General features: G+C 39.9%; 1 protein-coding gene across 1 annotated transcript; it reads left to right on the top strand.

Moving 5' to 3' along the window:
* Window positions 1–17: 17 nt before the first annotated feature.
* On the top strand, window positions 18–13,342 carry acsm3 (acyl-CoA synthetase medium chain family member 3). The gene is made up of 13 exons (XM_042718879.1): window positions 18–727; window positions 1,400–1,610; window positions 1,945–2,152; window positions 2,257–2,401; window positions 2,909–3,064; window positions 3,263–3,342; window positions 3,595–3,718; window positions 10,758–10,838; window positions 11,085–11,186; window positions 11,286–11,401; window positions 11,477–11,576; window positions 11,811–11,930; window positions 12,038–13,342. The coding sequence occupies exons 1-13, from the start codon at window positions 500–502 to the stop codon at window positions 12,218–12,220; spliced, it is 1,854 nt and encodes a 617-aa protein (XP_042574813.1). The 5' UTR covers window positions 18–499; the 3' UTR covers window positions 12,221–13,342.
* The last annotated feature ends 43 nt before the right edge of the window (window positions 13,343–13,385 follow it).

The raw sequence follows: 13,385 nt of genomic DNA, 5'->3' as shown, positions 1-13,385 counted from the left end.
ATTTAATTTTTTTTTTTTTTTTTTTTTTATAAATTGCATTTAAAATGTCAGTTTTCACACATTTTGGATTTGAACATTAAGTTTTACATGCTTCTCAACTAGACTAAAATCCATGAATGAACATGTAATGTCGATGCTGGAGGGAAGTTACTTCTACATCCAGTTAACAGTGTTCAGACACAGGACTTTAGTTTTGTAGGCGCTCATTTCTGCTGAGCTGAAGAGATTTGTGTCTGTTTTCGCGAAGCTGGAATGTGTCTGGGCAGCTTTTATCGCGTCTGTATGACCTGCAGTGCCTGGGTTTTTCTTTCATAGAATGCCGTTTCATTCTTAGAAGTGCGTTGTAATGAACTGGAAAACAACGATTAAAGGGCCTGACCCCGAAAATGAGATCCTGAACCGTGTGAAAATTTCAGCTGCGTGTTATTAATGTAGCATGAGACAAACGACCTCAAGTTACTTGGGTTTATAACGTCGAGTCCACAGTTAAAGACTTACTATGACTTTATATGTGCGTCGCAAAAGCTTTTTCAACCACTGTCTGAAAATCTCCAAGAAAAATGAAGTGCATGAAGGAGGTCGGTGGCTGCAAATGTGCAGATCCAAAACATCTGCACCAAAAAACTTCTGCGATTATGAGAGCATGAGACGGACTTACAACATACGAGTTCCTCAGCGCTTCAACTTCGCCAAGGACGTGCTGGAGCAGTGGGAAACAAAAGAAAAGGTCATTTAAGAAAATGCTCTGCTTCTGATGTTGTTCTAATATGTTTGTCCCTTGTTCCATTTTAGTGTAGGCTAAACTGAATACATTTACGTTAAAGTCCGGTTAATATTTTGACTGGATGGAATACTTCTTTATAATTCCTAAACAAAAATGGTGAAATCCTGAGCAGATGCTGTATATTCAAGTGTAAAACATTGAAATCACACGAAAAAGAGGCTGACCGCGGCTCGCGCGAGGCTGTTCTCTACCAATATTTGGACACGGCTTTAGGAGAGAGTTGGGGTGTGTTTGGAAACCCGTTTGTCATTATTATATATTAATTAATGCAGTACTTTTTGAATTTGCATGTGTAATGTATGCAAAAAAATTATAATAAAATAAAGTAATAATATTGAAAATAAGGAGTTAAATAAAGTACTTTTGACATTGGTATTACCATACAATTTCTGTAAATAAAAGTAAAACCAACTAATACCACAAAACATTTAGATGGGAATAATAACAGGTATGCCATTTTGCTCGGTGACACTAGTGCAGCAGATATGTACTAATCTACTGATCAGTGTAGTGTTATATAATGTTTGTGGAGACTGGTATTATCCTAGGCTTCTTAGTTCATTTGAATGCCAACACTAGTGAAATTGTTCAGTGCATTGTTGCTGTATATTACAGAACGGACAGAGGTCGTCACTTCCAGCTCTGTGGTGGGTGAATGACAGTGGGGTGGAGGTCAGATGGAGTTTCGAGGAGTTGGGCTTCCACTCCAGAAGACTTGCAAATGTTCTGCATCAGGAGTGCAGTTTGGAGAGAGGGGATCGTGTGTTCCTTATCTTACCCAGAGTCCCTGAGTGGTGGCTGGTTAATGTGGCATGTCTCCGAACAGGTACAGTCTCCCAGTCCTGCTCAAATATGTTTTCAGGATTCATTCACCCCTGTTCTGTTTCCCTTCCTAGTGATTCATTCTTAGAGTTAACCTTTAATCTACATTTACTGATTAACACTTATGAAGAAACAATAATACTAGCTTAAAGTTGAAGTGTGTCATTTTAAAATGTTAACAAACATTCTCTGACAGATATGCTGAAAGTTATTTTCATGTTATGACATAACCCATAGATGGCAGATATTTAAATTCCGTACTATTTGGTCTAAATAAATAAAAACACACACACTCACTCACAGTGGTTCCTCTTTAAATGCCCTGTTTTCTCGCACAGGTACGGTTCTGATCCCAGGCACGTCTCAGCTCACTGCTCGAGATATCTGCCACCGGCTGCAGGCGTCTGGTGCCAAGTGTGTGATCACAGATGAAACTTTGGCTCCACTGTTGGACACAGTAGCCTCAGACTGCCCTTCCATCTCCACCAAGCTTCTGCTGTCCCACAGGGCCATGCACGGCTGGGGCAACCTGACCGAACTCATGGGGTAAGTGGAGAGCAGGAGGTGTGTGTGAGTGCATTCCTTAAAAGAATATACAAAATTACAAATTGGTGATTTATTTAAGATCAGATGTTGTATTTGTGCTGTAGAAAAGTGTCAGATGATCACGTTTGCATGGACACCAGGAGTGATGAGGCTATGACTATCTTCTTCACAAGTGGCACAACCGGCTCTCCAAAAATGACCCAACACAGCCACTGTAGTTATGGTCTGGGGCTCACGGTGAATGGCAGGTTTGTAACATTCTGAAAGTTTTAAATGATGTGAAAATTAGTAAGTAAAGATGCATTAAAAGTTATGTATATGTAAAAATGTACCCAATGGACAGTTTGAGATCAGTAAGATTTTATTTTTTTTAATTTATACTTTTATTCAGCAAGGCCACGTTAAATTGATCAAAAGTATCGGTAAAGACTTTTATAATGTCATAAAAGATTCCTATGTCATATAAATGCTGTCAAATCCTCCTAAAAAATATTTTGGTTAAGCAGCTAAGCAACTTTTTTCAATATTGATAATAAATGTTTCTTGAGCATCAAATTAGCATATTAGAATGATTTCTGAAGGATCATGAGACACTGAAAATTCAGCATTGCATCACGGGAATAAATCACTTTTTAAAATATATTAAAATAGAAAGCAGTTGTTTTAAATTGTAATACAATTTCACAATATTGCTGTCTTTCCTGTATTTGAATCAAATAAATGTAATGTGTTTATTTGTGTGTGTGAATTCTTAAGTACTGGCTGGATCTGACTGAGCAGGATGTGTTTTGGAACACGTCGGACACAGGTTGGGCCAAGTCTGCATGGAGCAGTGTGTTTGCACCTTGGATCCAGGGAGCGTGTGTGTTTGTTCACCACATGCCACGTTTTGATACAAGTACAGTCCTCAAGGTACAGGAACATCGCTGGTCCATTCTTGACTGGAATGTTCTGCTTGGTTCTTGATTGTTTAAAAAATGTCCCTAACAAAGCTGTATGAAAGTGTTTAATGGAAAAAACAAAAATGATAACACTTTATATGGTTTGTTGATTTTTGCAGTTTGTTGAACAGTACACATTCTGGTGACACTCATGTTTTTCTCCTGACAGACTCTGAGCAGCTATCCCATCACCACCTTCTGCACGGCACCAACAGCCTATCGAATGCTTGTACAGGACGACATATCCAGGTACTGACTGTAACAGGTGCACTGTGATGTGTTTGTATTTAAATGAATTCTCTTTTAGCTCTATCTTTACAAGGCTTCATTTATGATTGTGGGTTTTTATGTCAGCAGAAGTTTGGTTTTAATGGCAGGTAAGTTGCAAGTTTTTAACTGAATTTGTTAGTGAATGACTGAGAATCTTGACCTGGATGTTGTAATGATCACAGCAGAATGAGTCCAGGTCTGGTCCTCATCTTTGTCTGTGGTTTTCGACAGGTTTATGTTCAAGGCTCTTGAGCACTGTCTGTGTGCAGGAGAGCCCATTAACCCAGAGGTGATGTGGAAATGGAAAGAACTCACTGGACTGGACATCTATGAGGGATACGGACAGACTGAGACTGTAAATAAACATTTAAAGGAATAATTCACGCATTTTAAAATTTTCTCACCCCAAGGCCATCCAAGATATAGAAGAATTTGTTTCTTAAATTGAAAAGTTTGGAGAAATTTAGCCTTTACGTCTCTTGCTCACCAATGGATCCTCTGCAGTGAATGGGTGCCGTCAGAATGAGAGTCCAACCAGTAATTCACAAGTAATCCACACATCTTAAAAAAGTGAACACACAGCTTTTCACTTCCCAAAATGGCTTGGAGTCGTGGTGTGGATTATTGTGTTGTTTTTATCAGCTGCTTTCACTCTAACAATTACTGAACAAATTAACTAAAGAGGATCCACTTGTGAGCAAGTGATGTACAGCTAAATTTCTCCAAAGAAACAAACTCATCTACATCTTGTATGGCCTGAGGGTGAGAACATTTTCAGCATCTGTTACTTTAAACAGCTGAAACTCTTTTATTGAATCTGGTTTTATAGGATCATGATAGACATGAGTGAAAATGAGTACAAAAATAAAATATACACTCAGAATAAATATAATCACGGTTGTGAGGTTTTTGGTGTTGTTCCTGCTGTCTCCTTCTCCTCTAGGATTGGACTTGGATTTAATGAGAAGCCGTTGGTGGTTGGACCAGAGAAAGAGGCCGGGACTATAAAATCCCCTGGAATAACTCTGGAGGGAGCTCCTTGCCTTTCTTTTTTGTCTGCACTTTGTTGTACTGTGGGTGTGACCTGTGAAAGTGTAGTACAATGTTTGTTGTGCTCTGTGTAGTGGTAACAGAGTGCTGTTAGCCACTGGTAACTGTTTGTGACATGCTCTTAGAAACCTCAGTGCCTTTGTGATCACCTCTGTCAAAATGAAATGAATTTGAGAAGCTGTAGGGGGTGAGTGCCTTTTTTCTTTAGGCCAAACGGCCTTATACTTTTCTCCTGTTTATTGGCTAGTTAAGAAGATAGGGTATGTTATTGTATATTTTGTTTCTTTATTTGTGGTTCCTAGGGAAGTTAGTTCTTGTGGGAAAGTTAGTTTCTTTTTTTTGTTTGTTATTTTGGCATTAGCTCACCCCTGAAGATTTTGCTTCAACTTCTTTTTCCTTTCTTCTCTTTGTTCAATTTTCCTGATTTACTCAGGATACTTTGTCAAATCTAAAATCCAATATTCTGAAAACAATCAAGAGAGCAAGAACAGTCTAATAAAAGACTTAACTGAGAAGCAGTGTTGTGTTGTTTATGTTACTTCCCTGACCTAGACCAGGGACCGTAACATAAATTGGGGGCTCGTCCATTGCATATCAATGAAGATTATTGATAGTGGTTACATACGCAGTTGTTGCCTAGTAATTTTTCTCTGGTGTTGGATGAATTTAAGTATGGAATTTGATTTAACATTGTTTACATTGTCTCCTACTACGGAGGAGTTTAATAAATGTCGTAAAGCTGATTTGTTACAAATTGCAGATTTTTTTTTTGAAATTGTTGTTCCTAGGGAGGCACAAAAACAAGTTGTTAAAAAGGAATTGTATGGTAAAAACTGGTGGAGGCTGGAATTTTGCCGGAGGAATCTGTGGAAGGAGTAACTGGGGAGGGGGCTAAAGCAGCTGGAGATGGGGATACCGTTTCTTTCCCTAGTATAGATCCTAGTTATCCCCGGTTTGATCCTGTGCTAGCTATTAAATTGAAGGAGTTGGACCTGCAGTTAAAGAAACAGGATTATGATGCGCAGCTTCTTCATTTGCGGACTATTGAGGTGGAGGCTGATAATAAATTTAAACTGCGCAGTTTGGAATTGCAGGCCAGATCATCTCCTAAGGTGCCTGTGCCTGTTCACAGATCTAGACCATCGTTTCCTCATTTGCCAGGGAATGTACCAGTTTCACCTGTGCAGAATCAAAGTCCACCCGTTGCCTCTTCTGTTGGTGCGTCTGCAATCAGCTTTGATGTAAGTAAATACGTTACACTTGTTCCTCCTTTTAGAGAGACGGAGGTAGACTCTTATTTTGTCGCTTTCGAGCGCATAGCAGCTACATTACGTTGGCCAAATGAGTTGTGGTCGCTGTTATTGCAATGTAAGTTAGTGGGTAAAGCTCAGGAAGTGTGCACAGCTTTACCTATTGAACAAAGTTTGAATTACGATACTGTTAAAGCTGCTGTTCTGAGAGCGTACGAATTAGTACCTGAAGCTTATCGCCAGAAATTCAGGAACCATCAGAAGATTACTAGTCAAACATTCGGCGAGTTTGCTCGTGAGAAAACTGTGTTGTTTGACAAATGGTGTGCAGCAAGCAGAGTTACAACATTTGAGCAATTACGTGAACTCTTGTTGTTGGAGGATTTTAAAAGTTGTGTTTCAGAGAACATTGTTGTGTATCTGAATGAGCAGAAGGTCTTGTCCTTAACTGATGCCGCTGTTTTGGCAGATGAATTTGTGCTCACGCACAAAACTGTTTTTACTCCATCTTTGTATAGAGAGAAACACAGTTCATCTGATTTTCCTGTGAGAAACAACTCAAGAGTTTTTTTTAGGGGTAAGGGAAGAGGAGAGAATAGAGAGGCAGCTTTAAGTGTGTCTCGTAATACAAATGTGGCTCGGGAGGGAGAAAGACGTGTGTGTTTTTTTTCTGTCGTGATCCAGGACATTTGATTGCAGATTGTAAGCGCTGGAATCAGAATAAACCCCCTGAGAAACCAAAGGGAGTTGCTCTGGTTCATACTGCTCCCCTCTGTGTTTAATTCTAGTAATCTGCATACAAATTTATACTGCCCATTTATTATGAATGGTTCAGTATCTCTCTCAGGGAAGCAGGGAAATTTGAAGCCGATTTCGATCTTGCGAGATACTGGGTCGGTTCAATCTTTTATTGTGGAAAGCGCACTAGATTTCTCAGAAGAGTCGTACTGCGGATCAAGTGTGTTAATCCGTGGCATTGAGCTCGGCTGTGTTAAAGTTCCCTTGCACTCTGTTTACCTCCAATCTGATCTGTTCACAGGAGTTGTAAGTTTGGGAGTACGTGCTCAACTTCCGATAGAAGGAGTAGGGCTAATACTAGGTAATGATATTGCTGGGGGTGAGGTGTTTCCGCAGCCCATTGTTGTAGACAAGCCAGATGTGTCTGGGTGTTGTGAACAGGTTGATGTGGGTCAACAGTTTCCTTCTGTGTTTACTGCTTGTGCGGTAACCCGTGCTCAGACTAAAAAGTTTGATGATTTTTTAGATGTGTCTGAGACATTTATGACTGACAAAGGTGACAGAAAGGAAGGTATGCAGGATGTTTCTCCTAATGTGTGTGTTTCTGACCAGGATGTTGCAGTCCAGTTTGAGTCTATGCTTGGGGCTGGGAAAGAACTGCTGGCGGCTGCACAGAAAGCTGACCCGTCTCTAGTCAAGTGTCTCACTGAGGCTGTACAAAAAGATGAAGCCGCAGATAAGGATGTGGCCTATGTCTGGGAGGATGGAGTGCTTATGCGTAAGTGGTCCCCATCAGAAAAGGATCTGAGCTGGAAAACTGTGTTTCAGGTAGTGGTCCCTGACAATTATCGTGAACAGATTTTGTGTTTAGCTCATGACCATGCTCTCTCTGGTCATCTTGGTGTAAACAAGACTTTTAGTCGCATCCTTCACTATTTTTATTGGCCTGGCTTGAAAACAAAAGTTTCAGAGTACTGTCGATCGTGTCATGTGTGCCAACTAGCTGGTAAACCTAACCAGGGAATTCCCAGTGCTCCTCTTCATCCTATTCCAATTGTGTCGGAGCCATTTGAGAGAATTATTATTGATTGTGTTGGTCCATTACCTAAGACCAAGTCTGGTTATCAGTATCTGCTGACTCTAATGTGTGCTGCTACGCGGTACCCTGAGGCAATTCCTATGCGTACTATAAGAGCTAAGAATGTGACTAAAGAACTGGTCAAATTTTTCTCTATATTTGGAATTCCCAGAGTTATACAGCCAGATCAAGGTACAAATTTTACCTCTAAGCTGTTTTCTCAGGTCCTGAATTGTCTGTCTGTAGAGCATAAGCTTTCTAGTGCTTACCATCCAGAGTCACAGGGGGCGCTAGAACGTTTTCATCAGACCTTGAAAAGTATGTTGCGTACGTACTGTTTTGAAACTGGGAAAGATTGGGATGAGGGCGTTCCCTTGGTCATGTTTGCAGTACGAGAGACTGTTCAGGAATCCTTGGGTTTTAGTCCTGCCGACTTAGTGTTCGGGCACAATGTGCGGGGCCCGTTAAAACTGTTTCGTGTGCTGGCAGAGACAACCCCCCAAACCAGCGTACTTGAATATGTAAGTTCGTTCAGAGAACGCCTAGGCCGAGCTCGTGAGATGGCACTTTTGAAGTTGGGACGTACTCAGAGCAAAATGAAGACCCGCTTTGATAAAAAAAGTGTCTATCGAAGTTTTCAGGAAGGTGATTTGGCGCTTGTCTTTCTGCCTCTTCCAGGGTCGCCATTACAGGCAAAGTTCTCGGGTCCTTATACTATCAAGCAGAAATTAAGTGACACAGATTATGTCATTAATACTCCTGACAGGAAGCGAAAGACCCGAGTGTGTCACATAAATATGCTTAAAGCCTATGTAATGAGGGATGTAACTCAGAGGGAGGTAGTTCAGAGTTTGCCAAAAGTCACTGATTCCATCTCTGCTGCTATGGCAGCCGTGTATTGTCCTGAGGAGGATGGGCTTAGAATGCGAGAGGTCTCATGTGCTCTGCTGGACAATTCAAAGCTTTTAGAGGACTTAATGTCCCATTTGTGTTACTTGGGTGAAGCGTGTCGGAATGATGTTATTGCGCTCATTAAAAAGTTTCCTGTTCTCTTTTCTGATGTGCCTAGTCAAACCACAGTACTGGAACATGATATTGATGTGGGCGATTGCTCTCCTATCAAGCAAAATTCTTATCGAGTAAACCCCATCAAGAGAGGAATAATGCAAGAAGAGACTGCATACTTGTTAGAACATGGTTTCGCTGTGCCAAGTTCCAGTCCATGGAGCTCACCCTGTCTGTTGGTGCCTAAATCAGGTGGGAAGTTTCGATTCTGCACCGATTACCGCAAGGTAAATTCCATCACAAAACCTGACTCCTATCCTTTACCAAGGATGGATGATTGTATTGATAGGGTTGGCGCTGCAAAGTTTGTAACTAAGCTTGACCTGTTAAAGGGGTACTGGCAGATTCCTTTGACAGCCAGGGCTTCAGAGATTTCGGCCTTTGTTACGCCTGACCACTTCCTGCAGTACAAGAGGATGGCTTTCGGTATGCGAAATGCACCCGCCACTTTCCAACGCCTAATGAGAATAGTGCTGGCTGGGTTAGAGAATTGTGAGGCATACTTGGATGACATTGTCGTTTATTCATCTGACTGGCAACAGCATCTAACAAGTCTGTATGCAGTTTTTCATCATCGACTAAGTGATGCATCTCTTACCTTGAATCTTGCTAAATTTGAGTTCGGTAAAGCTGTCGTGACATACCTTGGGAAATGTGTGGGTCAAGGACAGGTGCGTCCTGTCGACATAAAAGTTGAGTGCATAATTGATTTTCCAGCTCCCAAAACAAAACGAGAGTTGCGTCGTTTCTTGGGAATGACAGGATATTACCGTGCTTTTTGCAAGAACTTTGCTGAAGTTGCGTCCCCCCTTACCAACTTACTTGGTCAAGCTAAAGTTTTCGAGTGGACCTCAGAGTGTCAGTCAGCATTTGATGTTGTTAAAACGTTGATGTGTAGTGCTCCGGTTTTATCAGCTCCGGATTTTTCGCGACCATTTAAATTGGAAGTGGATGCGAGTGAGGTGGGAGCAGGAGCAGTCCTTATTCAGGAGGATGATACGGGAATTGATCACCCAGTATCTTATTTTTCAAGGAAATTTACAAAATCGCAGCAACAATATAGCACAATCGAAAAGGAGGCTCGTGCGCTGTTGCTTGCACTGCAGCATTTCGAAATTTATCTTGATGCTTGTAATGTTCCCATCCTGGTGTATACGGAACATAATCCCCTGGTTTTTTCTTTTTCGAATGTCAAACTCAAATCAAAGACTGATGCGCTGGTCTCTTTTGATACAAGGTTTTAATTTGGAAATTCGGCACAAGAAGGGTTGTGAGAATGTGCTTGCTGATGCCTTGTCACGTGCACCATGTAACCTTGGGGATTGAGAATTGTCTTGTAATTACAAATATTGATTTGTAATTAAGGGTGTGGGTGTTACGGTTGTGAGGTTTTTGTTGTTGTTCCTGCTGTCTCCTTCTCCTCTAGGATTGGTCTTGGATTTAATGAGAAGCCGTTGGTGGTTGGACCAGAGAAAGAGGCCGGGACTATAAAATCCCCTGGAATAACTCTGGAGGGAGCTCCTTGCCTTTCTTTTTTGTCTGCACTTTGTTGTACTGTGGGTGTGACCTGTGAAAGTGTAGTACAATGTTTGTTGTGCACTGTGTAGTGGTAACAGAGTGCTGTTAGCCACTGGTAACTGTTTGTGACATGCTCTTAGAAACCTCAGTGCCTTTGTGATCACCTCTGTCAAAATGAAATTAATTTGAGAAGCTGTAGGGGGTGAGTGCCTTTTTTCTTTAGGCCAAACGGCCTTATACTTTTCTCCTGTTTATTGGCTAGTTAAGAAGATAGGGTATGTTATTGTATATTTTGTTTCTTTATTTGTGGTTTCTAGGGAAGTTAGTTCTTGTTGGAAAGTTAGTTTCTTTTTTGTTTGTTTGTTATTTTGGCATTAGCTCACCCCTGAAGATTTTGCTTCAACTTCTTTTTTTTCTCTCTCTTTTTTTTTCCCTTTGTTCAATTTTTCTGATTTACTCAGGATACTTTGTTAAATCTAAAATGCAATATTCTAAAAACAATCAAGTGAGCAAGAACAGTCTAATAAAAGACTTAACTGAGAAGCAGTGCACGCATAATAAATTTAACCATACAACTTTGACCAAGCAACCTAACATAAATGGTTACAGATTCATTAAAGAGACACGGAGAATAAATTTAAGCATAGTCTTATGTGCTATCAAGCAAAGATAGGTCATATCTCTTTTTTCCACCGGTTTTAATAGCTGGCACATTCAAAGGCATGAAGATCAAACCAGGATCTTTTGGAAAGGCATCACCAGGATATGATGTTCAGGTGCAGTAACAGTCTGCCCAGGGTTTAAACTGGGTATAATAATAGTTGATTGTTGTGCTTACTGGCTTCATATTAATAATAACTGTAATGTATGGACTGAGATATAATAATAATACAGATAATAATTGCATAAAAATAAAAAACAAGTTTTAAAAATTAAAAAAAATTACAGATAAAAGATTTTTTTTTTATCTGATGGATTGGCTTGTTTTCCTGTGAGGTGAACTGTGGACTATTTTGGTTTAAGTGGTGGATGAAGATGGTTCTGTTTTGCCACGAGGACAAGAGGGAGACCTTGGCATCAGAGTCAAACCAGACAGACCCTTCTCTCTTTTTACAGAGTATACAGTACGTTTCCTTTTTCACATATTATTGAAAGTCTGTACAAAAAAGTTCTTGAGCTCGAGTTGCACTAATTAAACTTATTGGTCTAAATTCATCCTATAGGGGGAGCCAGAGCGCACAGCAGAATGTTTTCGAGGCGATTTCTACCTGACCGGTGACAGGGGAATGATGGACGATGAAGGATACCTGTGGTACCTTGATGTCATCTTGTCTGCAGGGTACAGAATTCTGCTTACCATAACCATGATGACAAATTTTTAAATCTCATATCTCATGTTGTGTGTGTGTTTTAGGTACCGCATTGGTCCATTTGAAGTGGAAAATGCTTTGATAGAGCATCCAGCCGTAGCAGAATCTGCTGTGGTCAGCAGCCCCGATCCAGTTCGAGGAGAGGTAGTGCAATGCATTCTGGGATTGCCGTCTCCAAGAAGGAGAAATAGACAAAAATTACATAACTTAGAAGACCAGAATTATCAGTAGAGTGCATATGATGCATTTAAATGTCTTAGTATGCAGCGTAAAAGATTTTTTATGTAGGTGATTTAAAATTGTAACTAAGGTTATCATACATATGTAATACAAACCTGTGTTTATTTTTTTTTTTAATTGTGCTGCTCCGTGTTTCAGGTGGTGAAGGCTTTTGTAGTGCTGACAGCAGATTATAAATCAAGAGACCATAAGGAACTGATCCAGGAACTGCAAACACATGTGAAGACTGTGACGGCTCCTTATAAATATCCACGCAAGGTGACTTACAATTCAGATTCAGTTCTTCCCCATTTCTTGTTATCTTGATCTTGTTATATATATATTTTTTCCAACTTTTAAATGTTTAACTCATTTTTTTCTGTCAGATTGAGTTTGTGGATCATCTTCCCAAGACAGTAAGTGAGAAAATCAGGCGAGTGGAGTTAAGAAAGAAGGAATGGGGACAGCACCAGCAAACAAATCTGGAAATGAGAAAACTCATTTCTGTACAAATCACATTCCACCTTGTTATATACAGTACAACATTTCCAGATGTCTTTCCACTTTAATGCACCACATTTAAGACCTTGAGCTCACCTGCAGGTGGAGGCATTTCATAACAATCAAGTTGCAGAACTCATTTCTAATTTCATGCATCAAACATTTTATATGATTCTACCTCATGTTTAATCATGTTTAAGTGGAGTAACTCAAAATGTACAAGCCTTGAAGTTCAAATGTGCTTTATTCTTTTCATATTAAATTGTAGATCATTTTCTGCATATGCAAAACCTAAATGTGAATTAATCTGTAACAAAATAATAAGCATTTATATAATCAAAAACCTCTTTTTTGAGTAATTAAAAAAGCATTTTTGTGTGACTATATCAATTAGATAAAACCTGTCAAACACAGAGTGATCCTTTTTTCCCTCAAGGGCATGATGTTATGTGACTGATGACAGATGGCAGACACAAATCTGATCTGTGCTGAATGATGGAGGATTGTGAGGTTATAAAGATTTTTGAATTTACCCTGCAGAAAGGAATGAGGAATGGAGTGATTTTTCAGATGACAAATCTGTTGGTAAATTAGTCTTGACCACTAATGGAGAAAAACAGCTTTACTACAGCAAACAGATAACCTGTAGCTTGTCAAAAATAATAATAATGTGACAGCTTTTGAAAAATGCAAGGCTATATTTTATAGAAACTGTAAATTTCCCACTCTGGTTATTCAAGGACCATCAAGGGTGAAATGTAGTGGTGCGGCACGCTCACTGACTGCAGTAATGAGAGACAGGTGCTGTTTAATTGACCTGTTTAATTGGTCTTATGTTTATCAGGTGGAAAAACAGAGCCATAAACTTTACTGAAATATCAAGTCAAAATATGCCCGTCCTCAGCCATTTCAACTGCTTCATGGCATGTCATTAAATCAGACTGTAGATGTTTGTCATGACAGCTTGTTTGTGTATGCAGAGAAGTGTTTGTGGATCAATCTGTCGGTTTTGATTTGCAGCGAGTAATTTGAATGGCTCAAACTGCTAACAGACTGTCAAAACCTGAGCTGCTCACCTGTCTTTACAAAAAAGTACTGTCTGTACCATACCAAACATCACAGTACTGTGATGTACAGTGGGGTCCAAGTCTGTGTCTACTAGTGAAATTAAATGCCTTCATATTGGATTAGTAAATTGTGCTTTATTTTTAAGGATTTTCTTTTACATTGTAT

Source organism: Cyprinus carpio, chromosome B2 (genome assembly GCF_018340385.1).
Source record: "Cyprinus carpio isolate SPL01 chromosome B2, ASM1834038v1, whole genome shotgun sequence".
NCBI lineage: Eukaryota > Metazoa > Chordata > Actinopteri > Cypriniformes > Cyprinidae > Cyprinus > Cyprinus carpio.
Note: the sequence above shows the minus strand (reverse complement) of the source record. Positions and strands in the feature narration are given on the sequence as shown.

Bases quoted from the DNA above. Each gene is read 5' to 3' on its own strand.
- acsm3 (XM_042718879.1), top strand. From the start codon at position 500: ATGACTTTATATGTGCGTCGCAAAAGCTTTTTCAACCACTGTCTGAAA. The intron at 1,611-1,944 runs GTACAGTCTCCC...TTTCTCGCACAG, and splicing joins TGTGGCATGTCTCCGAACAG to GTACGGTTCTGATCCCAGGC. The intron at 11,402-11,476 runs GTACAGAATTCT...TGTGTGTTTTAG, and splicing joins GATGTCATCTTGTCTGCAGG to GTACCGCATTGGTCCATTTG.